The sequence below is a fragment of the Sciurus carolinensis genome, chromosome 7, assembly GCF_902686445.1.
Source record: "Sciurus carolinensis chromosome 7, mSciCar1.2, whole genome shotgun sequence".
Classification (NCBI taxonomy): Eukaryota; Metazoa; Chordata; class Mammalia; order Rodentia; family Sciuridae; genus Sciurus; species Sciurus carolinensis.
This window is the reverse complement of record NC_062219.1, coordinates 153,374,884-153,400,214: the sequence shown is the minus strand read 5'-3', so window position 1 is coordinate 153,400,214 and position 25,331 is coordinate 153,374,884. Positions and strand designations below refer to the sequence as shown.

The following is a 25,331-nucleotide window of genomic DNA, read 5'->3' as shown; positions in this document are numbered from 1 at the left end:
ATGGTGGTCGAGTCCTTTGCTGCGAGTCCTTTGCTTTGCTCCTTGCACTTGGCAGCTCTGCTTATTTCCACAGCCCTTCCAGACAAGCTAGCATGCCCTCTTTGCCTCTTCTCGGAATGGTACTTGCTCTTTGAACCAACTTCTCCGAATGGAGGTCTGCCTGGAAGGTGACCGTGAGGTGGACAAGACAGCTTTCCCACTGACGTGACAAGGGAGGAGTGATTGTGCATGCTTTCACACTTACCCACTCTGTTCTTCCTTCCTGTCTCTTTCTGTTTTCCCTTTGAAGACCTAGAGGCCAACTCTGGCCGTAGGAGAACTAACTGTCTCTGAAGGCCACCGTCACCCACTGCGAGCGGCAGAATGGCATCCCCTGCAGCTGCCCTGACTTCACTGCTGCTGCTGGTGACCCTGCTGGTGACCCTGGCAGGTAGGAAACCAGGGCTGGGAGCTTGTCAGACCGGAGCCTTGGCTGAACTGACTCAGGTCCAGCCAACACCAGGGTGCTGTGTTTGCTTTCAGGAGATTTGTCCTTTGCATAAAAGGCAGATCTCGTGTGTGAGTGGTTTTCTGAAGGAATTTCTTTCTCTTGGGCATGCCAGGCACACATTCTACCAGCCAACATCCCTGGTTTTCTAGAAACCAGGATTTAAATTTTCGATTCTTATGACTATTTGATGGGAAAATAAAATCACATTTCATATATCTTAGGAAAAAATTGTATTTGCATAATTACAGGACTTGCATCATATATATTTCTGAAAGCATCCGACTCTATTTTCTCATAGATCTTTATTTTCTTATTATACTTAACTTGCTTATAATGGATGACTCCAGCCGAGCCAGGGAGACGGCACGGGGGTTGAGGGTGGACATACACTGGAAAAACTGTTCATTACAGAGTTCGTCAAAGGGAGTGAGGCCTGGTGAGGAGAGGCTGAGAGACCTCGTCCTTGGAGCGCACTCTCAGTCCAGACTCCTAGGGCATGGTCCAGGGATCTGAGTCTCCAGCTAGCTCCTGGCCACGGTTCAGAAGCACCCAAGTTTTGGGAAGCACCTCTTTAGATGACGCCAGGACCAGTTCAGGAAGTTCTGCCCAGCGTGCTCTTGGGTTCACACCCTCATCCCCTCCTTGTCAGGCTAGTATGCAGGACAAAATGGCCTTTACCTCATGCTCAGTGTGCTCTGAACACTGTCGCCAATATGCCAGATGATATCGTCGATGGTTAGACATCCGTTTCTTTCGAGGTGCTTTCCATTGGTTCACAGATTCAATTCCTAAGCTGGTTGAGCCCCAATAATGTTATTTGCAATTCGCCTTTGTTAAAGGCTGTTGATTTGTCCACAGTCAAGCGTCTACAATGTTCATGGATGGGATCAGGATTTCAAAACATATACATATTGACAGTTCCTTGGTTCCAGGAGTTTGGCAGTTATTTAAGAACTTTCTAGAGTGCACGGTAGAGATGGTGAGGTGATATGGAACCTGGACAAAAGAAGGATTTGGTTGTCGGGAGCCACCTTCCTTTAGCCACCTTATTTAGCCCTAATGTCTCGGCCTAGGTTTTGCAGAACAGGAATGGTCTGCCCCAGAGGTTTGCCCAGGCCCCCTCCAGCCCAAGGGAAATGGCTAAGATTGAGCTGAAGACTTCCTCCACGGGAGGGTCTCCTCGCCCCTTATAACATCACAGCCTTGCCCTACGCAGTGGTTCCTATGACAATTTTAAAAGTTGACTCTTGAGCTTTCTGGGGGCCAAGGCCAGAAATGAACATGATCTTTCTCTGATTCGTTTTGTCCAAAGGAGATGACCCAACTGTTTTTCAAGGGGATGAAAGCATATCATGGCATTCACGTGTGAAATAAATGTCTGGCTTGGGTCTTCACTTAACCGCCAGTCGGAGATGCAAAAACACAGTGTTTTTGGGCTGGGGAGATAGCTCAGTCGGTAGCGTGCTTGCCTTGTAAGCACAAGGCCTTGGGTTCGATCCCCAGCACTGCAAAAACAAACAGTGTTTTTGAGAGTGGAGTGGGAGTGGGAGATTCTCTCTATATATTCTACAACCCTCATCATCTTTGATCTTGATGAGAGATGCTATTTTGTTATGTTCAGCTGGAGTATATTACTACTTTCTCACTATCTCAGATGAAACTCTTCTCTAGAAAATGAAAGGAAAAAACTATTTGGATGATTTTTAAATAATAGAATTGCATTTGAGAAAATGCGACTTCAGTTTAATGTGCTGCTATCTTATTCACTGTAAAAGATGCATGTCTAGGATATCTAATTCTTATAAATTGAACTAAACAGGGATGGGGGTGTAGCTCAGTGGTACAGCTCTGGGTTCCATCTCCAAGGCCAATAAATAAACAAATGGGACTAAATAGTATTTTCATAGAGTCAATGTTTGGCTTTGTGTTATTTTAAAATTTAAGGTATATACAGGGAAACATAAAAATGACTCCTAGGCTATGTACAGCCATTTTCACATATTTCCAGTTAGAACAACCTCTAACATTCCCTCATATGAAAAAAAAAAAACCACTTATTAAAAGAATTATCAGTGATGAGCACTAACTAGCAGAGAAATCCCTTGTTATTTTAAGTTCTGCAGCAAAATTTTAATACAGTGCTTTTGAAATTATATGTGGTGAAGGCCAGTTTGTTTTTGTGTCCAATCTGTCATGGACTGATTCTTTTGTAAAATACCAAACAAACAAGAATATAACAGTGATTTTGCCCTTAAACTTCAGGAGATGACACCTTACTATAGAAGATCCTAAAAGCTGGTCTGACCATGGAGTTGGTGGGAATGAGTCATAGTGATACCGCCGTTTACCAGTGACGAGTTCTGCTCCTTCTAATGTTGAAGATTGAGCACTAGAGAAGCAACCAAGGCAAGCATATCAAGCAGGTTTTATTAAAAGGTAATAATACAGACTTCTCCGGGCAGGAAGAAGGGGATCATGGCTGATGTTCTAAAGTCCCCAGAAGTGAGCACACCCTATATCTTTTATAGGTTAAAGTCTCTTTTGTTCTCCAGTTCTCTCCCCCCTTATCTCTCCTTCCTGCCTACATGACTAGGCCTGGTTTTGCATTAAGTGAGAAGCCACAGCAGGGGGAGGGCCAAAGTGATTCAGGCAGATAAGGGTCCAGGGGACATTAATTAGCAGCTCCATGCTTGCAGTCCTTGATAAAGGCAGGTAAATTTGGTAATCAATGGGCTCCGGAGATCCTTGACATTCCATTCTTCCAGGGGCAGTCTCCAACTTCCAGAGGCAGATGGCTTCATGGCTTCATTTCCTCGAACTGGCCCGATCCCCTATTTCCACACTAACTACCTGTCCTTAATTCTGGCTTCAATAGTAGACCACACTTCAGTAGAGACGTAGCCTGCTGTAGTTAGTGCCTGAAAACAGTCCTGGTTCATTATTTAGAGTCTGGTTAGGACTACTTGGTTCTAGATAGGTACTGAGAACAACCTTTTCTTAATCTTGGATATTTCTCTGTCGACTTATCTGTCATCAGAAGAACCTGTGAGATTAAAAAAAAAGGAAAACTTAATTACCAACAGCAACCAAAACCCCAAAGGTGTGATGCTGTTCCCAGAAGTAAACCTGGGTAACTTAATTTTATGTGAGGAGTTAAGCACTGTGAATGATGTAAAACGATATGCACATGGAGAAGACCATGTCTGTTAAGTGAACAGCTGTGAGTCATGAAGCCATGGCAGACTATGGTGTGTGGACAGGTGGAGAGTGTGGATGGACGATGGAAGGCGGGGTGGATGGTGGGTGCGCGGAAGATGATCCGGGTGGACGGTAGCCAGCCTGAAGCGGGGACTGTGACAAAGGTCTTTCTACAGCAGGTGGGGATAGTTCATTGGCTCCAGACTGGCAGGGCTGAAGAGTCCTAGAGAGGCATCCCTGCAGGGCCCTTCCTCACTGCAGACTGCTTCTTTGAGATGGCGCCTGTCAGCAGTGCAGCCAGGGGAGGCCCGACTGGCCGCCGTCCTTCTCGCCCACCTGGAAACCATCAGAATCGTGCCAGTGCCTCACGCCTTCGCCTTCTTGGCAGGGGCCTGCATGGCCGCGTGCTGCAACCTGTCCAGCTGCGACCTGGCCTGGTGGCTTGAGGGTCGCTGCTTCCTGGTGAGCTGCCCGCAGGAGGAGAGCTGTGCGCCCCAGAAGATGGGCCCTGGCAGGTTGTACCTCGTGCTCTGCTCAGGCCCGCACGGAGGCCCGCACGGAGGCCCGGCCTCTGGACTACGGGGAGAGGATGCCCAGCAGGGCTGCCGCCTCGGGGCCCTGGGGGAACCCGCCTGAGGACGCCAGGGAGTACTTGCCCCTTCCCGGCCAAGACCCGGGCGAGGCAGGGATGGCCGCGCCCTCCGAGGACCCAGGGAGCCGGAGCCCAGCCTCCTGCAGTCCGGCCCCAAGCAGGGCCCGGGCGAGAGCGCTGCGCCCACGACCTGGAGCCTGCAGCCCGGCGTCGATGGCCACAGCCCAGAGGCTGCGGAGAGCGACCCGAGCGACCCGAGCGCCCCGGGCGCAGCCCCGACAGCAGCGAGGCCGCCACGCTGCCGCCTCCGGGCGAGGTGCGGGGCCAGGCACGGGCTTCTCGCCCGCGGCGGCTGCGGGGCCAGGAGAGGTGCCGTCTCCCAGCTGTTCAGAGAACAGGCCCTCGTGCCTTCGCGGTGCTTCCAGAAGAGATGGAAAAGAACGCTGGTGGCGTGTGCCGCTTGAAGGGCTCACTGTTCTCATGGCTATATTGTTAATGATCTCGTGGGTTCCAGTGCCCCCCCAGAACCCTCCCGCCAGCCCGAGTTGGGCCCACCCGCCCGGAGAAGAGCTGGGTTCCCGCAGTCACCCTATCCCAACCCTCCCCGTGGCTGCTGTGCCCCTGGGCCCACGCCTTCTGAGCCACCTCCCGCTGCTCCCAGGACAGGTAACTTCTAAAATTATGAGGAAAGCACTGAGGGAACACACGCCCTAGAGTCCAGCAGTACCGTTTCAAAGTTTACCCCTTTCGTCAGGCTGGGCGTTGACTACCTGCCGTGTACTGGCAGTAAAGGGCCAGCAAGACACTGTGATCTCCCCCGGGGCCCTGCAGTGCAGGAGAGGAGGCGGGTGGACACTGTGATCTCCCCCGGGGCCCTGCAGTCCAGGAGAGGAGGCGGATGGACACTGATCTCCCCCGGGGCCCTGCAGTCCAGGAGAGGAGGCGGGTGGACACTGTGATCTCTCCCCCGGGGCCCTGCAGTGCAGGAGAGGAGGCGGATGGACACTGATCTCCCCCGGGGCCCTGCAGTGCAGGGGAGGAGGCGGATGGACACTGTGATCTCCCCCGGGGCCCTGTAGTGCAAAAGAGGAGGCGGATGGACACTGTGATCTCTCCCCCAGGGCCCTGCAGTGCAGGGGAGGAGGCGGACGGACACTGTGATCTCTCCCCCGGGGTCCTGCAGTCCAGGAGAGGAGGCGGATGGACACTGATCTCCCCCGGGGCCCTGCAGTGCAGGGGAGGAGGCGGACGGACACTGTGATCTCTCCCCCGGGGCCCTGCAGTGCAGGAGAGGAGGCGGATGGACACTGATCTCCCCCGGGGCCCTGCAGTGCAGGGGAGGAGGCGGATGGACACTGATCTCCCCCGGGGCCCTGCAGTCCAGGAGAGGAGGCGGACGGACACTGTGATCTCTCCCCCGGGGCCCGGCAGTCCAGGAGAGGAGGCGGATGGACACTGATCTCCCCCGGGGCCCTGCAGTGCAGGGGAGGAGGCGGATGGACACTGTGATCTCTCCCCCGGGGCCCGGCAGTCCAGGAGAGGAGGCGGATGGACACTGTGATCTCCCCCGGGGCCCTGTAGTGCAAAAGAGGAGGCGGCCGGGTGTGTAGTTGGGCTCGATATAATATGTCCCCGCGGAGAGGCTGCCGGAGCAGTCTTTCTGGAGGAGGTCGCTCTGGGATCGAGTGCACAACAGGGTTTGGTCTGTTGTTCAAGTCAAGAGAGCAGCACTTGTAGGGTCAGTAGTGATGGTGGAACTTCCTGAGCGCTTGCAGGAGCCAGGGACCGAGCTCAGCACTTCCACTGCAGGGAGTTTGGACTTTCCCCCGCAAGTCTCAATAGTGCTGGTCTATGAAATGAAGCCTACAATAGATTAACAGGAAAAAGAACAAAAAAACTTATTAACATGGAGAAACAGAAGTCATACACAAAATATGAGACTGAAATAAAGGCCAAATGACTGAGGCTTCAGTGCCCTTTTCATGGGAACAGGGCATGGAAATGTGGGCTCCAGATGCGATGTTTGAGTTTTAGTCCTGTGATGCGATTTTGGGTGATGGCCAGTGTGTGGGCAGTGAGAAGAATTCACCAAGACAAAGAGAAGCCTTAAGAGCGTTTACTGGGGGAGCACGCACTGGGGGAGCACAGTAGGAACAGGACAAAGGGGTCTGTGCAGAATCAGAGGGGGTCTGGGCTTACAAGCACTTCTGGGTTTTCCACCTTTGGCGGGCGCTTTGCCAGGAGTGGCTTATGCTAAGCAAGGAGTGATTGACAGACTGCTGTGCCTTGCCCGTTATGCATACTGCGCATGTGCCAAATGCTTATTCCCGGCTTGACACTGGATTCATGAGATGCAAGTAATATGTATGAGGTCTTACACGGGGACTTTCCCTTGCTTGCTTACTCTAGGTCAGATTTGGGTCTCTGCAGATGCTCCTTGGGATGGTTGGGCAATCTTATGGAAAACAGGATCTTGTTTATTCTTCAGGGGAAGTTAGCTTCTCTGATACCATAACAGGGCAGAATCAAAGGAAGGTCCTTAACCTCAGTCACCTCTGCTAATAGAGATGGGTGGAACCTGGGACAAGGGTCCCTCATCTGTCCTTCTCAAGTCTTCTTCCTGTGGTATGAGTTTAATCACATCTGGTTCATGAGATTTTGGTTCTAAGAAGACATGCAGTTGTGTTCCAGTTTGGCCGACCCAATCAGGTAGAAAAGAGGACTTTGCAGAAAGCCCGTCCCTCCACTGGGAGTGGAAACAAGGCCAGAGGGACTTTTAGTCTGAGGCAGCCGCTAAGGCCTCTCAACACCACCGTCCACCATCTCATTCATTGCTGTGCAAGAAAAAAGGAAGGACAAGAGCTGATGTGACATCGTGGACGAACAGCAGAGAGGTGCGTGTGTCTCGAGCCAACCATGTGAGTGGAAAAGGAACGGCAGGAGACGAGCCCAGGCTGGCAGGCAAGGCCAGACTTTGGAACACGGTGTATTCTGTGCTATGAAATTGGCGCTTATTGGACAGGCATAAAGAATACCTGAGTGGTTTTAAGCAGGAAAACAAAACGACTGATTCATATTAAGAATATACTATGGTTGGGGACACACACCTGTAATCCCAGAGACTCAGGAGAATGAGGGATTGCAAGTTCAAGGCCAGCCTTGACAACTTAGTGAGACCCTGTATTAAAAAAAGAAAGAAAAGGATGACAGGGTGACCTAGTGATAAACACCCCTTGGTTCCATCCCCAGTACTCCCCAAATTAACCAGAGGTGAGAAGATCCGTAGGGAGTGGGTTGCAGGCATGCAGAGAAGGATCTAGATCTGATGAGTGACTGGATGTCAGGATGAAGGGTTTTATCAAGGGTTTTATAAAGGACTCTAAATGGGAACACATGGAACTTAGATTGGACAACTGTGGGGCCGGGGTGGGGAGGAGTCTGTGGAGTGACTGTGCAGACATGGGGCTGTGAGGTCATCCAGGGAGAGTGCGGGGCCAGCGGAGCAGAGACTGGACATCACTGCAGGAGGGCCAGAGAGGTAGGAAATGGAAAGCTCTGGATGAGGGAGGCAAGGGAAGCAAGTTCTCCAGGGCAGAGAGCGTCCCCCACTTCCAAGTCCGAAGCTGGGAATCCAGAACCAAAAACAAATAACAAAAGAACAAATAGAAGTTTATTGATACATTTATCTCATACCCAGTCAGTCCTCCATATCTTCAGGTTCTGCCCCTGCAGATTCAACCAACCATGATTGAAAATATTTGGAAAGAAATCACCTTTGTAGCACAGACTTTGTTCCTTATTATTACATGAATGTAACACCTTTTTTATAGCATTTACATTGTAATAGGCATTATAAGTAATCTAGAAGGAGGTGCATGGGTTGTATGCAAATCACTTGCCATTTACTCTGAGGATTGGTGCAACCTCAGATTTTGGTATCCATGAGGTCCTGGGACCAATGCCCTGTGGATGCTCCAAGGAATGACTTTATAGGAGGAAGAGACCCAGGCAAATGAGTAACTTCAGGTGATGGCGTGGCCTACATAGGTAGCATCTAAAACAAAGAAATGAGGTGGGGGGTAATGGCGGAAGGTGACGGAAAAGCAGTGACAGGGTTAGGCTCACTGTGTACACTGAGGCTCTCCGTGGAAAGGGAGACACCCTTTGGGGTGGCACATTCTTCCTCCATAGTCCCAGAAAGGAGGAAGCAATCATGGGCCAGGTGTTGCAGAGGCCTCAGAAAAAGCCTTTATTAGATTGTCTAATAAAGAAGTTTCAGAACATGGAAGACTAAGTGTGGTGTTTCCTGGACAGGAGCCTTGTGGTTAGGCCAGCCTGCTCCTGGTTGGAAAGGGAGGCACCCTTATAGACAGAAATTTCCTATGTAGATAAAAATGGCCCCTTACACAAGGGTCATGTCTACTGTTCCAGAGCTTCTCCTGGGTGTGCTGTTTCTCAAGGGAATCAGCTCAAAGTAATCCTTATGCCAAAATGTTATTTCAGGGTGTCCAGTTGGGGATCAGATCCTTGGCATCTCGAACAAAGAATTGAGCTAGACATACACAAGTAGCCGGCCAAGCACAGGTCTGCTGACCATGGAGGTGGAAGTAGCGCTGCATAGCAGAGAGGCACTCGAGGCCCTGACCCTGGAAATTAGGGTTCTGTATACTGGGCTGCGAGGCCCTCTTCCCTGTGCTGACCTGATCCAAGACCTTACTGTCTGCGCCCCTCGGTTACCTTATGATACCTGATTAGGAAACGATCCCATTTGGTTACTTTTGGAAACCTAATTAGAATACTGCCCTGTAGAGACATGTTTAAGTAGCCCTAAGATGGTGACTGGCGTTGGGCCAAGAGGCAGTGCATAATTAGCGTTAACACGGCGTGATCTCTCATGACCTTTTGCCTGATTGGTTAATGTCTCTTCTGCGCTGGTGGTCAACAGATGTTCCTCATTTTTTCTTGATTAGTACCATGGCGCGTGCTCCAATCGTGCTACTTAATCCTAAGCTGATTGGCTGCCTTAATATATATAAGACATTCTCTTTACCTGGAAGAGAGATCGCAGAATGAAGGATGCAGTACGCAGGCCGCACCTCTAGGACGCACCTCTAAGAAGCAGCAGGTCTCTGAAAGCGTAGCCTCTCTAAAAGCAAGCAAGCCTCTCTTCCTCTAAACAAGCCTCTCTTCCTCTATAAACTAGCGACCAAGCAAGCAAGCAAAAGTAGTTCATTCCCAGTCCGCCTCTGATAAATTCCCCCGGGATTGTTGCTGTGGGCAGCAACACTGCCCACCTTACCCACTTGGTCATTTTAAAATACTGAACCTGTGGCGGGAGTTGTCATGGTGATGGACTTAATGTAGAGGGAGGCGATTCCTCTCCCGTCCTCCCGTGGCACCCTTCTGGTGCCCAGCCTCTGCCATTTTGGAGTCCCTGAACTCTGGTCTTACAAAAGACAAAACAGTGTCAATGAGTCTCCTGCCGTCATGTTTGGGGTGGCACGTTCTTCCTCCATCCCAGAAAGGAGGAAGCAATCATGGGCCAGGTGTTGCAGAGGCCTCAGAAAAAGCTTTTATTAGATTGTCTAATAAAGAAGTTTCAGAACATGGAAGACTAAGTGTGGTGTTTCCTGAGCTTTTCTGATGGATTTTGAGGATTATGGTCTGTTGAGCAAGAATAAAATCAACCTAGTCGAGAACAAAGAAGACTACATTTATATGGGGCTAATTAGGATTGCAACCTGAGAAAATGCAGATCCACGCGGTCTTGAGGATGTGTTCCAGGGTTTTAAGATGGAGGCTGTATTTCAAGTTTTAAACCACAAGAGGGGCCTGGTCATTACGTCAGGGCTGGTCAGGAATTGGTTGGTGCTGGCAGAAGGCAAGCAGTCCTGTAAGAAAGTGGTGGTGTGGTCTCAGTCTCTGGTAGCGGGGAGGGCGGGCTCTGGTCCAGGGTCAGCAGTGCTCATGTTTCAGAGGTGGACGGCACGGACGCGGACACAGGGGCTGCGGCCCCGCCAAGGTTCAAGGCAGGCGTGTGTTAGATCTGACTAGCAAGGCCCGCCTGACTCCATTTCAGTGCCCTGAGCCAGCTACGCAACTTTGATATTTGTTTCTTGACACCTCTTTACCTTTTTTATTTACTTTGAACCTGAACTTCAGTCAAGCAAAGGATAACGGTGGAAGAGAAGCCACGGAGTGTGGAAAAGCACGCTGGCTTATAGGATCCATGGGCTCTAATAGTCCTGTCCACAGAAAAGGACAACTCTGCCCTCCGGAAATAAGAAAACAGTTTATTTTGAGTCCAATATTAGTGGCCATGACCCAGGAGCACAGACTTGGCTCGCCCTGAATGACATGCTCCTCCATGGGAGAGGTTAGCTTTCATAGCCAAAGTGCAAAGAAAATCATGAATCCACATGTGCAGCAAACACTGACGGGAGCATGAGGCAGCCGCTCTCCAGCCGAGAGCTCGGTCCTTGTCCCCAGTGCCAATTCAGTAATGAGCACAGGGTTTTGAGAAAAAGGAGAGAGGAATTTTATTGCTTTGCAGGCAAGGAGAAGCACAGGGGGCTCCTGTCCCAGAGGCTGTGACTCTGCCCAGCTGGGGAACAGGGGGCTTTTAAAGAGGTAACTCAAAGGCTGCATTTCATGTGTTCTCTTTGGAGTTGTAATTCACGTGTTAATTTGGGAGATAGTCATTTCTGACATCTTCTGGTGCCATCTCCAAAGTCTGGATTACTTCCTATGGTGGGTGTGTGCTCAGGGACAGATAAATCTGCCTAGCATGGGAAAGGTAATCCTGTTACCCCTGAGATTAGGGAGGGGAAGAGATTAGGAAGGAGCTGGAAGAGAGGAAGAGAAAGAAACACGTCCATTTTAAAATTAAGTCACAGTGGCAGAGCAGCAAGGGTTAACTCAAAGCATAAAGTGACCCCTGTTACAAAACTGTTCTGGTTGATCCTTATCCCAGGGTTGGTGGGGAGAGGGTGGTTGTTGCCTGATCAGTGGAAGATGTTTATTCATTTGACCTGTTGTTGTGGAATCCAAGGTGACTGTAGGAGAGAAGGATTCAAAGCAAAAGGGACAGATTCAAAGTGGGTTAAGATCCAGGCATGGGCACCCACCTGTAATCCCAGCTACTTGGAAGGCTGAGACAGGAGGGTTCCAAGTTCAAGACCAGGCTCTGTAATTCAGAAAGATCCTGTCTAAATCAAACATAAAAAGGGCTGGGGATGTGGCTCACAGCTAGGGTGCTCTGGGTTCCATCCCAGTATTCCTCTCCCTAAAATGGAAGGAGAGATGCTGAGTTTTCATCCTGCTTTGAGTGACCCATCAGGCATCTGCACACATCTGCAGGCCCAAAGAGAGTCAGGGCTAGCAAAAGCAGCCTGGAAGTCCTTGTTACAGTCTTTCTTACAGGTTCCAGATATTATCTAGGAGTAGTTTAGCGTTGGTGGAGGCTAGAGGTCTGTAAAACCATTCTGAGAAGTTTATTAGTTTATTAGTCAGGAGAATGTTTGGTTGGACACAAAGGTCGGAAGTAAACACCTGTATTTCTAAAGGGCCTACAACACAGGATGACTGTAGCCCACCTGCGACCTTCCATGTCTGCACGGTCACAGTGACGCTGGGCCAAGGCCGGGCTGTCTGCAGGATCTTTATTCAGAGGCCTTCAGAGACCTGTGGCATCGCACTACCATGTAAGGTTAGGAGGACTAAGTGATTCTTCCAAAGCCTTTGGAGCAATCTGGTATATAGAAATAAATATATTCAATTAGACCTGGTGACCCAGTGGAGCACTGGCTAATTGTCCATGGGGCCCAGTGCAGCCTGTTCTACTCTCTGGGCTCGGTCTCCCCGTCTGGGGAGCAAGGAGCTGGACGGTGAGAGTGACGGGAGGGAGGAACTGAGGGTGCTCCAGACCTCGGGTGGCTCGGGGCCCCCGGGGCCTGGGGTGAGGGCCAGCAGGGGCCTGCATGGGCCACTGGTCCCTCCAGCGTCTCAGTGGCTGAGACCTCTAGAGAGTGCTCAGATTTTATTTTCACTGTTTTCCTCCACATCACATTTTGACACATGAAAACGTGGATTACGGGGATTTCAAGATGGCAGACTAGAGGGCGGCTGCATTTCACATTGCTCCAGGACAAAGGATTCAAAAGAGGAGATAGTGAGAGACTTGGGACCAACTCAAAGCCGCCGGGTGAGTCTCTCCCATTGGGGAGGCGTCCCGGATGGGGCGGTAGCCCCAGAACGCAGGGAACTTTGTGAAGTAGAGTTGCTCAGTGAGACGCCCCTCCCCCCGCTGGAGCGGTAAACACGGACAACTGGGATCATCGTAGAGGAGGTGGCTCAGCACAGCGCTTGGACTCGGAGCAACCACTGGGGCTCCGGGCGGCTGCCTGAGGAGGAGCTGCGTGGTGAGCTGTTTAGACTCAGAGTAATCGCTTCTGAACACGGGGAGTTGCTGGGAGGAAGAGGAGAAGCGCAGCGGGTTGCTTGGTCTAGGAGTGACTGCATCAGAGCTACAGGTGGTTGCCAGAGGAGGAGCTGCGTGGCGAGTTGTTTGGACTCAGAACGACCGCTTCCGAACACCGGGGGGCTGCCCGAAGGAAGAGGAGAAGCGCAGCGGGTTGCTTGGTCTAGGAGTGACTGCATCAGAGCCACAGGCGGTTGCCAGAGGAGGAGGCGAGTGGTGAGTTGTTTGGACTCAAAGCGACCGCTCCTGAACACCCGGGGGGCTACCCCGAGGAGGAGGAGGAACAGGTGGGTCACTTGGACTCGGAGTGACTGCCTAGGGTTACAGGCGGTTGGCAGGAGGAGGAGACGCGAAGTGAGTTGCTTGAACTCCTAGTGACTGCGCGGAAACCGGGCCGCTGTCCGGAGGAGGAGGTATGTGGCGGGTCTCTGGGTCTCGGAGCTATTGTACGGGGCTCCAGGTGGTGGCTCAGAGGAGGGGCCGCATAGCCAGGCGATTAGGTGCAGAGGAGGGTCCCAGGACCGCTTTCTTGCTGGAAGAGCCGCATAGAGACACACCTAGGGGTGGAGCGAAGTTTCCAGGAGTGCGGGCAGATTCTCTGAGGAGAGGCAGCCTAAGGAGACTCGTCTGTGAAGGGTGAGGCTCCCAGGCCCAGGAGGTACGTCCAGGCACCTGGGAACATTGCAGAGGAAGACAGCCCAGCCCAGGCGGTAGTTGTAGATTGAGGGGAACGTCTAGGAAGGGAACTGACCAGCGAGACCTCCCCACCAGGTGAGTCTTCCCCGCCGGGTGAGGTTTTCCCACAAGGTCGGTAAAACCAGAGATACAGGAACAAACAGGCCATGCCTCAGCCCGCAGCCTAGTTCCCCTTTGGATGACCATTGGTCAACAAGTGGAGGCACCTCTGCCCACTATCAGGGAATATACCCCACCTGAGGGTCACCATCCCTAGAGAGGCAGCTTCCTTGTGGAGCACCACATTATCAACTTCCTCCAAGACTGCAGGCTACTGAAGGATAAGAGGGGATATACTAGCAATCTTCAGGGACATTATAAGTCAATAGAGGAAATCTGCAATATCTTAATGACTCACTGATTCCTGAACAATATGAGAAAACAAGGGAAGAAAATGCCCCAAACAAATCTAGATGTTACATCAATAAAATCCAACGACAGCATGGCAGAAGAAATGACAGAAAGGGAGTTCAGAATGTACATAATTAAAATGATCAGGGAAGCAAATGATGAGATGAAAGAGCAAATGCAGGCATTGAATGATGAGATGAAAGAGCAAATGCAGGCATTGAATGATGAGATGAAAGAGCAAATGCAGGCATTAAATGATCGCACCAATTGACAGTTAAAGAGCAAATACAGGAAGCAAAAGATCATTTCAATAAAGAGTTAGAGATATTGAAAAAAAACCAAACAGAAATCCTTGAAATGAAGGAAACAATAAACCAAATTAAGAACTCCATAGAAAGCACAACCAATAGGATAGAACACCTGGAAGACAGAACCTCAGATATTGAAGACAAAATATTTAACCTTGAAAACAAAGTTGAACAAACAGAGAAGATGGTAAGAAATTATGAACAGAATCTCCAAGAACTATGGGATATCATGAAAAGGCCAAATTTGAGAATTATTGGGATTGAGGAAGGCTTAGAGAAACAAACCAAAGGAATGAACAATCTATTCAATGAAATACTATCAGAAATTTCCCAAATCTGAAGAATGAAATGGAAAATCAAGTTCAAGAGGCTTATAGGACTCCAAATACACAAAATTACAACAGACCCACACCAAGGCACATTATAATGAAAATACCGAACATACAAAATAAAGACAGAATTGTAAAGGCTGTGAGAGAAAAGAACCAAATTACATTCAGGGGGAAACCAATACGGATATCAGCAGATTTTTCAATCCAGACCCTAAAAGCTAGAAGGGCCTGGAACAACATTTTTCAAGCTCTGAAAGAAAATGGATGCCAACCAAGAATCTTATACCCAGCAAAACTTACCTTCAAATTTGATGATGAAATAAAATCATTCCATGATAAACAAAAGCTAAAAGAATTTACAAAAAGAAAGCCAGCATTACAGAACATTCTCAGCAAAATATTCCATGAGGAAGAGATAAAACACAAAGAAGCAAATCAGCAAAGGGAGGAATTATCCTAAAGGAACTGTCAAATAAAGGAGGAACCAAGTTGTGTCAAAAAAATAAATAAATAAATAAAATTTTAAAAATGAACCAAATGACTGGGAATACAAATCATATCTCAATAATAACCCTGAATGCTAATGGCCTGAATTCATCAATCAAAAGACATAGACTGGCAGATTGGAGTAAAAAGAAAGATCCAACAATATGTTGCCTGCAAGACACTCACCTCATAGAAAGAGATACCCATAGACTAAAGGTGAAAGGATGGGGAAAAACATACCATGCACATGGACTCAGCAAAAAAAGCTGGAGTATCCATCCTCATTTCAGATAATGTGGACTTCAAGCCAAAGTTAGTCAGAAGGGATAAAGAAGGACATTTCATACTGCTTAAGGGAAGCATAAATCAGCAAGATATAACAATCATAAACATCTATGTCCCAAACAGTGGTTCATCCATGTATGTCAAACAAACCCTTCTCAATTTTAGAAACCAAATAGACCATAACACAATAATACTAGGTGATTTTAACACGCCTCTCTCACCACTGGACAGATCTTTCAAACAAAAACTGAACAAAGAAACCATAGATCTCAATAACACAATCAATAATTTAGACTTAACAGACATTTATAGAATATACCATCCAAACAAGAGCGAATACACTTTCTTCTCAGCAGCACATGGATCCTTCTCTAAAATAGACCATATATTATGCCACAAAGCTAATGTTAGCAAATACAAGAAGATGGAGACACTACCTTGTATTCTATCAGATCATAATGGATTGAAGTTAGAAATAAATGAAAGAGTAAAAAACAGAAACTACTCCAACACCTGGAGATTAAACAATATGCTATTATATGATGAATGGATAACAGAAGATATTAGGAAGGAAATTAAAAATTCTTAGAGGTAAACGAGAACAAAGAAACATCATATCAAAATCTCTGGGACACTATGAAAGCAGTACTTAGAGGAAAATTTATTTCATGGAGCGCATTTAATAAAAGAAGTAAAACTCAACAAATAAACAATCTAACACTAAAGCTCAAAGCCCTAGAAAAAGAACAGACCAACACCAAAAGTAGTAGAAGACAGGAAATAGTTAAACTCAGAGCTGAAATCAACGAAATTGAAACAAAAGAAACAATACAAAAAATTGACAAAATAAATAGTTGGTTCTTCGAAAAAATAAACAAAATTGATAAACCTTTAGCCACACTAACCAAGAGAAGACAAGAGAAAACCCAAATCACTACAATTCGGAATGAACAAGGAAATATCACAACAGACATGACTGAAATACAAAACATAATTAGAAGCTATTTTGAAAATCTATACTCCAACAAAATAGAAAATTTCGAAGACATCAACAGGTTTCTAGAGACATATGAATTGCCTAAACTGAACGAGGAGGACATACACAATTTAAATAGACCAATTTCAAGTAATGAAATAGAAGAAGTCATCAAAAGCCTACCAACAAAGAAAAGTCCAGGACCAGATGGGTTTTCAGCCGAGTTCTACAAAACCTTTAAAGAAGAGCTCATTCCAATACTTCTCAAAGTATTCCATAAAATAGAAGAGGAGGGAACCCTCCCAAACTCGTTCTATGAAGCCAATATCACCCTGATACCTAAACCAGACAGAGACACATCAAGGAAAGAAAATTTCAGACCAATATCCTTAATGAACATCGATGCAAAAATTCTCAATAAAATTTTAGCAAATCGCATACAAAAACATATTAAAAAGCTAGTGCAGCATGATCAAGTGGGTTTCATCCCAGGGATGCAAGGTTGGTTCAACATCAGGAAATCAATAAATGTAATTCACCATATCAATAGACTTAAAGTCAAGAATCACATGATTATTTCGATAGATGTAGAAAAAGCATTTGATAAAATACAGCACCCCTTCATGCTCAAAACACTAGAAAAAATAGGGATAGTGGGAACATTCCTTAACATTGTAAAGGCCATCTATGCTAAGCCCATGGCTAATATCATTCTAAATGGTGAAAAACTGAAAGCATTCCACCTTAAAACTGGAACAAGGCAGGGATGCCCTCTTTCACCACTTCTTTTCAATATCGTCCTTGAAACTCTAGCCAGAGCAATTAGACAGACCAAAGAAATTAAAGGGATACGAATAGGAAAAGAAGAAATCAAACTATCCCTACTTGCTGATGATATGATTATATACTTAGAGGAACCAGGAAATTCCACCAGAAAACTTTTAGATCTCATAAGTGAATTCAGTAAAGTAGCGGGATATAAGATCAATGCACATAAATCTAAGGCATTTTTATACATAAGTGATGAATCTTCAGAAAGAGAAATTAGGAAAACTACCCCATTCACAATAGCATCGAAAAAAATAAAATACTTGGGAATCAATCTCACAAAAGAGGTGAAAGACCTCTACAGTGAGAACTACAGAACACTAAAGAAAGAAATTCAAGAAAACCTTAGAAGATGGAAAGATCTCCCATGTTCTTGGATAGGAAGAATTAATATTGTCAAAATGGCCATACTACGAAAAGTGCTATACAGATTCAATGCAATTCCAATTAAAATCCCAATGATGTACCTTACAGAAATAGAGCAAGAAATTATGAAATTCATCTGGAAGAATAAAAAACCCAGAATAGCTAAAGCAATCCTCAGTAGAAAGAGTGAAGCAGGGGGTATCGCAATACCAGATCTTCAACTCTACTACAAAGCAATAGTAACAAAAACGGCATGGTATTGGTACCAAAATAGAAAGGTGGATCAATGGTTCAGAATAGAGGACAGGGACACAAACCCAAATAAATGCAATTTTCTCATACTAGACAAAGGGGCCAAAAATATGCAATGGAGAAAAGATAGCCTCTTCAACAAATGGTGCTGGGAGAATTGGAAATCCATATGCAACAGAATGAAACTAAACCCATATCTCTCACCATGCACGAAACTAAACTCAAAATGGATTAAGGACCTCGGAGTCGGACCAGAGACCGTGCATCTTATAGAAGAAAAAGTAGGTCCAGAGCTTCAACATGTCGGCTTAGGACCAGACTTCCTCAACAGGACTCCCATAGCACAAGAAATAAAAGCAAGAATCAATAACTGGGATAGATTCAAACTAAAAAGCTTTCTCTCAGCAAAGGAAACTATCAGCAATGCGAAGAAAGAGCCTACAGAGTGGGAGAAAATCTTTGCCACTCATACTTCAGATAGAGCACTAATCTCCAGAATCTATAAAGAACTCAAAAAACTCTACACAAGAATGCAAATAATCCAATCGACAAATGGGCTAAGGAAATGAATAGACACTTCACAGAAGATCTACAAGCAATCAACAAACATATGGAAAAATGTTCAACATCTCTAGTAATAAGAGCAATGCAAATCAACCACCCTAAGATTCCATCTTACCCCAATTAGAATGGCGATTATCAAGAATACAAGCAACAACAGGTGTTGGTGAGGATGTGGGGAGAAAGGTACACTCGTACATTGCTGGTGGGGCTGCAAATTAGTGCAGCCACTCTGGAAAGCAGTGTGGAGACTCCTTAGAAAACTTGGAATGGAACCACCATTTGACCCAGCCAGGAGCCCAGGAAGGCTGGGGCGGGAGGGAGACACCCATCCGCAGCCTGAGCAGTCTCCAGACTCACTCGCCTTCAGCCTCCTCCTCCTCCCAGTGCGGCTCACGCAGATGGCTCTGGATTCACGGTCTGTCCCGCAGCACAGCAAGGGCTCCGCTCAGTCACTAACCAGAGGGAAAAAGCAACTTCGATGACGTTATGAAGAACCATCACAAAACCATGTTATTTTGTTTTATGGAATCTGAAATCAAACTGTTGTGGGGTAGTGGAGGGAGGGCATGCCCGGCTCCTGGTTACCTCTCAGGGGAAGAACTTGGGGTGGCCAGGCGGAGTCGATGGCCTCCGTGGTGCCGGCGCCGCCTGCAGGTGAGTCGGACTTTCCTCTGAGCCCTCCCGGGAAGGGCAGGGTGGGTGCCAGAGCAGGTCTTCGTAGCTGTTTTCGCCGCTCTGGGCGACATCACCGAGGAGGGCTCTGAGGGAAGGCTAGGCTCTGAGGATCAGAGCAAGGAAATCTGTTCACACAGTTTTTAATGGAGTAGGAGTTTGGGCGATCACACCTGGTGCAGCTCAGGATGGAGAACCCCGATTCCGCCATGCAGAGCAGAATGCTGTGCGAGCAGGTGCTCAGGTAGCAGGGCTTGAGCAGAGGGGACCCACAGGCCTGGGAGACCCCCTGCCCAAAGGCTGGTCTGCAGACACCTCCTGCCAGCTGCTCAAAGAAGGGCCAGAGTGCTTTCCGCAGTGTCCAGAGCTCTGCAGTCGGTGGGCACTTGACCTGTCCCCACGGCTGGCCAGATGTACTTTTCCCTGAGGGAACTCATTCTTAAGGACGCTGGTCATTTCTCATTGAGTTCCTTCAGTTCATTCTCCCCCATCACATGTGGGTTGAAATTTCATGAGCAGAGCAGATACTTCCTGACGTTTGCATTTTAATCCCGAGAGGAGGGACCCAGTACTTTACTATATCTGAAGGTAGGACATGGCTTTAGCTTAACCTAGAGGTGTTTGATTCATCTTTATATCCTTGTATAAGCCTTACAGACAGAAAAAGTACAGTGGATTAGCCTCTGAAAATCAGATGTAGCACCCTGGAAGCAAAGGCTTCAAAGGCTAACTGTGAGACGGGGAGGGTATTTTGTTTGTTTGATTCTTGTGGTTCTTTGTTTTCTATTTTCTAAACTTTCTGTAAGTTATGTTTTTATAAAAAATATTTTCCATTAGAAAGATAAACTACGAGGAACCGTGGCACACACCTGTAATCCCAGCGGCTCAGGAGGCTGAGGCAGGAGGATGGCAAGTTCAAAGGCAGCCTCAGCAACTTAACCAGGCTCTAAGCAACTCAGGGAGACCCTGTTTCTAAATAAAATATTAAAAAGGGCTGGGGATGTGGCTCAGTGGTTGAGCACCTCTGAGTTCAATCCCTGGTACAAAAAAAAAAAAAAGAAAGAAAAAGAAGAGAGAAAGAGAGAGAGAGAGAGAGAGAGAGAGAGAGAGAGAAGCGTTGCTCCTCTTTGTTGGGATGGAAGGTGAAGAGGGGTAAGGGGGTCAGGGTGTGAGGTGGTCCACACTGCTGGGCTGGCGGCTGTCTCCTTCCCCTCAACCCAGGTTATGAAGTGACTGCCCCAATCCCTTAATTGCTTGTATTTCCAATTTTCTCCCAGAAACAACCTACAAGTGTGAATGGAGCCTACTAAGCCACCCAGCAGACTACCAGGGTGAAATCAAGCAAGGGCACAGGCGACTCTTCTCCTCTCCCAAGCACAGCACGCCAGGGGACCAGGTGGCACGTCTTAGCTGTTGACCCCAGAACACTCCTAAGAGTCAGGTCCGTGGAGGAAGCTGGGTGCAGGGTGCAGGCCTGCAGTTCGGGCCTCCGGGGGTTCAGGGCCATCCAGAAACGACCAGAACAAATTCAGAAGACGGATGCAAAGCTTCAGCCACGGAGGCAGACCGGGCCGGTGGTTAAGCAAAGGCCTTCACACAACTTTTCTTCCCTGGAGTCACCTGGCCTATCTGCTCAGGGGACAGGTGGGCCCGCGCCCTCCGTGGCAGGGTCAAAGCCCGCGGCCCACTCCTGCAGGCTGCGAGTGTGAAGGCCTCCACTCCTCTGAGCTCTCAGGCAGGTGCATCCTCAGAGCTGCCAGTCACTCCATTCCAGCCCTCAAGTCGCGTTACCTGTCAGATGTTGCTCTGAGAGGTAAGTCCCCACGGGAGGAAGCTGTCTTCTTCCCGGCCTGTCAGGGGACAGACTGGCCTTGCTGGGAGAGGCCTGGCTTCCCAGGGACGGTGTTGTCTCCACCTCCCAAGACCGCGCAGCTGAGGTGGCCACGCCCTGCCACCCTGTCTCTGAGCTCCAGGCCTCGGCGTGCTCCACACCACCTGTGGTCCAGGCCGGGCGTCTGGTTTACTGGAGCCGTGGCTGGGTTCCATCCCCAGCTCTGGGGAAATAGAAATAAAAAGCAAAAAGCACATAACTTCCATGCCTCTGAGCGCTGCTGCCCGCGACGGGGCATCTCTAAACGAGGACCTCTGTAAGGCCTGTACTAAGCGAAAGGACCATCCGGGTGGACTTCAGTGCTCCAGAGGGCCGGCCTCAAACAGAGGGCAGTCTCGGAACGGCTTCCTCCTGAGCCCCCTCTGAACCCCAGGGATACTCCAGCCTTTCTAGGGGACCCCCCCCTGTCCTGTGTGACTTTGTGTTGCAGCTGTCAGCAGGACTGTGCCCTTCAAGGTGGCCCTTTCTGGTGAGGCCTCTGGACAGGGCATCCTCACTGTCACTGTGAGTCAGGTAGGTGTGTGGGGACAGTCGGCTGCTCTGTGGGTTGTCTTGGTTTCAGTGCCTGGAAGATGTGGCCCGGACATTTTCAATTGTTACCTTCAGCTCCAGGACTAAAAGCATGCAAGGATTAAGGGTTGGTGGTTTCTCAACATCTGTGTGACGCTCACTGCGGGCAGGACTCGCTGAACAGTACACTCATTTCTTGAGAAGTGACAAGTTGACCCTGAGCCTTCTCTGTCTGGAGCTCCATCCCTCCTCCTGCTCCTCCTGGATGGCCCTGAGCCTCCTCTGTCTGGAGCTCCATCCCTCCTCCTGCTCCTCCTGGATGACCCTGAGCCTCCTCTGTCTGTAGCTCCATCCCTCCTCCTGCTCCTCCTGGATGGCCCTGAGCCTCCTCTGTCTGGAGCTCCATCCCTCCTCCTGCTCCTCCTGGATGGCCCTGAGCCTCCTCTGTCTGGAGCTCCATCCTTCTTCCTGTTCCCTCCTGCCCTCTGGACGCAGCTTGGACTTGGCTGCAGGGGTATTTCAGACATATTCTCTGGAGCCACCTGAACATGTTCAGTCACCTGTACGTGGTCCCAGTCAGGGGAAACGTCTGCCATGGGCTTTGTGTCCATTCCCACTTTCATGTGAAATACAGACAGGTGGTCCTCTTTCCCGGGGCCAGCAGCTCGCGTGCTGCACATTCTGCTGGTTGTTTTCATACCGGGAACTTGGTGGTGGCGCTGGGCACCATCATTCAGAGGTCCAAGACCCAGCCACTCACAGCAGCCGAAGCTCTGATCTGTGTTCCTTCTCTGCCGTGGGACTGACCCCACGTGATCATTCCCTGTCTGCTGGACCTGGGCTTACAGACAACAACGTGAGCTTGCAGACAGGCTCCTGACGTTCGTGGAGAATTCTAAAACTTCACAAGCATCTTCATGTCGAGGCCCACAGGGTGGACACCCTCTTGGCAGGGCGTTTCAGATCTGTCTGAAAAGCTGCCGTGTTGGGTGGTCCCGGGCACAGCCTGGGCTCAGAGGCTCTGAAGAGTCAACCTGAGGCAGCAGTGCTCATCAAGGGCAATGGCAGTGCTGTGTGTCCCTGTGTCCTCTGATGCACTCCCCAGGATCTGATGTCCCTGCAGCAGGCCTGGGGACTTAGCCAGCACAGGTAGGTATGTGGGGACAGTCGGCTGCTCTGTGGGTTGTCTTGGTTTTAGTGCCTCAAAGATGTGGCCCGGACATTTTCAATTTCCTCTACCTTCTGTTAAAACCCCTCAGCTCTCCCCTCACCGCATCCCTGTCTTGAGCTCACGTGCCCTTTGGCTGTGGCCTGGGTCTGTAAGGAGGTTCTCAGGGCCCCTCTGTTTGATCTGGAACTAACGCAGCCTCTCAAGAGGCTTCTGTGGACGCCTGTGACATATGTCAGGAGCAGCTAGAAATCACTCTGCGTAGCGTGAGCGAGAGCGTCCCTGGCTGATGTGACCAGGGCTCCTCTCCTCTGGTGGAGCTCATGGGGCCCAGGGTGCCTCAGGTGACCATGCAAATAAGAAGAGCGTGGCGAGCGTGTCCCCTTGCTTCCGCAACATCAGTGCTCGGTGACTGCATTTCGTGGCATTGATCACAGAGCTAGTGCACCTCCCGTGGAGAGCCGTCCTGGCCGCTCCCTCCTGCTGGCCTGCAGGGGTGCAGAGGTCACACCCACGCGACCCTCGTCTGTTCCGAGGGGCCTGTCCAGGTTTCCCCTTAGCAAATGAAGACGAGGCACGTTTGCTGCGGGAGTGTTCACCTGAGAAGACGCCTCACATCTTGGTTCCTCGGATTCAGCGGCTTAGTTACAAGGACTTGGAATCCCTCTGCCACGGGAACCTGTGACTTAGTGAACTTGACGAAGCGGGCCCCCTTCCAGGCCTCACTTTCTGTGATTCTACATGAAACATCTTGCTGTGTTCCACGCGGGAACTCCTCACGCGGGGTCGGTAAGGGCTGTTTTATAAATTACAGACGAGAGTCCGAGGGTTCGGATCCTGCTGGAATCGTGGGTGGGAGTTCCCTGCTGCAGCCCAGGCCAGCGGAAGTGCCTCTGCATGTGCTGCCTCCGTTCACGCCTGTCTTCTCAAAAAGCAGCACTGTCACTGTGCTTCTTAAATATCCAACCTGGTGGGAACATCCTCGCTCAGATCTGCCAAACCCAGCAGGAAAACTGGTGGTGATTTAGGGAGTGGGAGATGGTCCTTTCTGATATGTGGTATGTGCCATGGAGCTCCACGCAAGTCTCCTGCAAAATGAGTTTGAATTTGGGATCACAGGCTGGGGTTGGGGCTCAGTGGTAGTGCGCTCGCCTAGCACGTGTGAGGCTCTGGGTCGATCCTCAACCCCACAGAAAAATAAAATAAAGGCATTGTGTCCACCGACAACTAAAAATATATATTCAAAGTTGGGATTACACACATCACGTAGTTCATGTTCTACTCTTCCTGGGTCTCGTTCTAGTTTCCGTTCTGACCTTTCAGGGAGCACAGATGATACTGAGATAGTGAGCTAACGCTGAAAGAGGTCAGCGGGCGCCCCGGGAGCGCGTGGCCGCCACCCGGTCCTGCGCTCGGCTCGCCTTGCTCCCGGCAACTACACTTTCAGGCAAGTGAGTCCCACTTTCTCTGTTCATTGCCTTTCGGTACTTATGTCTTGACTGCTTCCTTAAATCGAAGCCTGAAAACGCTTCGTGTCTTCTTCTGGTCAAGAGGTGAGGTGGATTGGTTTTCTTGGTGTTCTGGTTGGCGCACGGCAGGCTGATTTTCCCCGATCCCATGACTGCGCCTCTTCCCTGGAAGCATTTGGTCTGGTTGCCAGCAACTGTGTGGGACTAAAACAGAGCCCTTTTTTTGCTCTGTTAAGTTACAAAAAACAAAGTTTGCATTTTCAAAGGGAGGTCAAGTTATAGGTCGTCTGTTAGTTGTATGGCGATTCCAATCTTTCCTTTCCCCAACTTTCTAGGGTGTCACTGAAGTAAAGTGAACTGCATGTGTTCAAACCATGACACGTGGTGAATCTTGGCACATGTGTACACCTGTGAAGCCACCACCCCATTGAGACAGTGAGCCTTCCTGTCGTCCCCGAAGCTCCCTCTTGCCCCTGGCCAGCCACTGGCCTGCCTCCTGCCCCCGTTGGCCGTCTGGCACTTTCTGCGTCTTTGTGTCCATGGAGGGCACCGTAGCAGCTCTTCACTGCACTGAGGTTGACCCCCGTTGTTCCTTGTTGAGCTCCATCTGAGAGTGTGGTGCAGGAGGAAGGAGCACCTTCCCGAGGTGCGCTGTGATCGACTGACAGATTAGACAGGAGGAGAGGCGTGGGAGCGCTAATGTGCAGGGGACGGAGATTGGGGCAGGGAGGAGGTGACATTGCCCATCAACACTGGTCAAGCACTGGCCCCCTTTCCCGAAGGGAACTGGACAACTTGAGGCTCCTGGGCGATTCTTAGGGGAATGAGTGATGTGGGGACTCTCTCAGTGGAAGGCCATCCGTCTGGGCTCACTCCTCAGCCTTCTTTTCTGCTGTGGACAATGGGCTATCACAGTGGGGAGGGCAGGCAGGTGCGTTCCTAGCGGTAGGTCCAGCCTCAGTGCAAAGGCAGGGAATTCCAGAGAAAGTCTTTCCCTTTCCATTAAATTGCTTAGCATGCCAAAAAAAAAAAAAAAAAAAAAAAAGCCACATATTTTGGGTATTATCTTCTGAGCCCCAATAGATATGACATTATTTCTTTTATTCCTTCATCTACAGTGGACATTTGGGGTCTTTTTTGAGGGGGAATCACTATGTTGCCCAGGCTGATCTTGAACCCTAGGGCTCAAGCCATCCTCCTGCCTCAGCCTCCCTCATAGTTGGGATGCAGGGCACCGCACTGCAACCCTGAAAGTTGGGTTCTCTGTGGCTTAGAACAGTTGCACACAAGGCCGCCATGAGCATTTGTGTGTGAGTCTCTGTGAGGACACGGGTTTGCATTTTGGGGAGACAAATCTGGCGAGTGGAAGGCGGGCGCAT

At 49.3% G+C, this 25,331-nt stretch overlaps 1 protein-coding gene across 1 annotated transcript in view; it reads left to right on the top strand.

Annotated features, from left to right (window-relative positions):
• The first annotated feature begins 363 nt into the window (after window positions 1–363).
• The window catches only part of Kiaa0319 (KIAA0319 ortholog), a 52,961-nt gene continuing 27,993 nt past the window's right edge, over window positions 364–25,331 (top strand). The window contains 9 exon segments of the mRNA XM_047559294.1: window positions 364–430; window positions 3,981–4,249; window positions 4,251–4,596; window positions 18,627–18,657; window positions 18,835–18,896; window positions 20,192–20,317; window positions 20,611–20,727; window positions 21,236–21,318; window positions 23,848–23,930. Of these exon segments, the coding sequence (XP_047415250.1) occupies window positions 364–430; window positions 3,981–4,249; window positions 4,251–4,596; window positions 18,627–18,657; window positions 18,835–18,896; window positions 20,192–20,317; window positions 20,611–20,727; window positions 21,236–21,318; window positions 23,848–23,930 (1,184 nt within the window).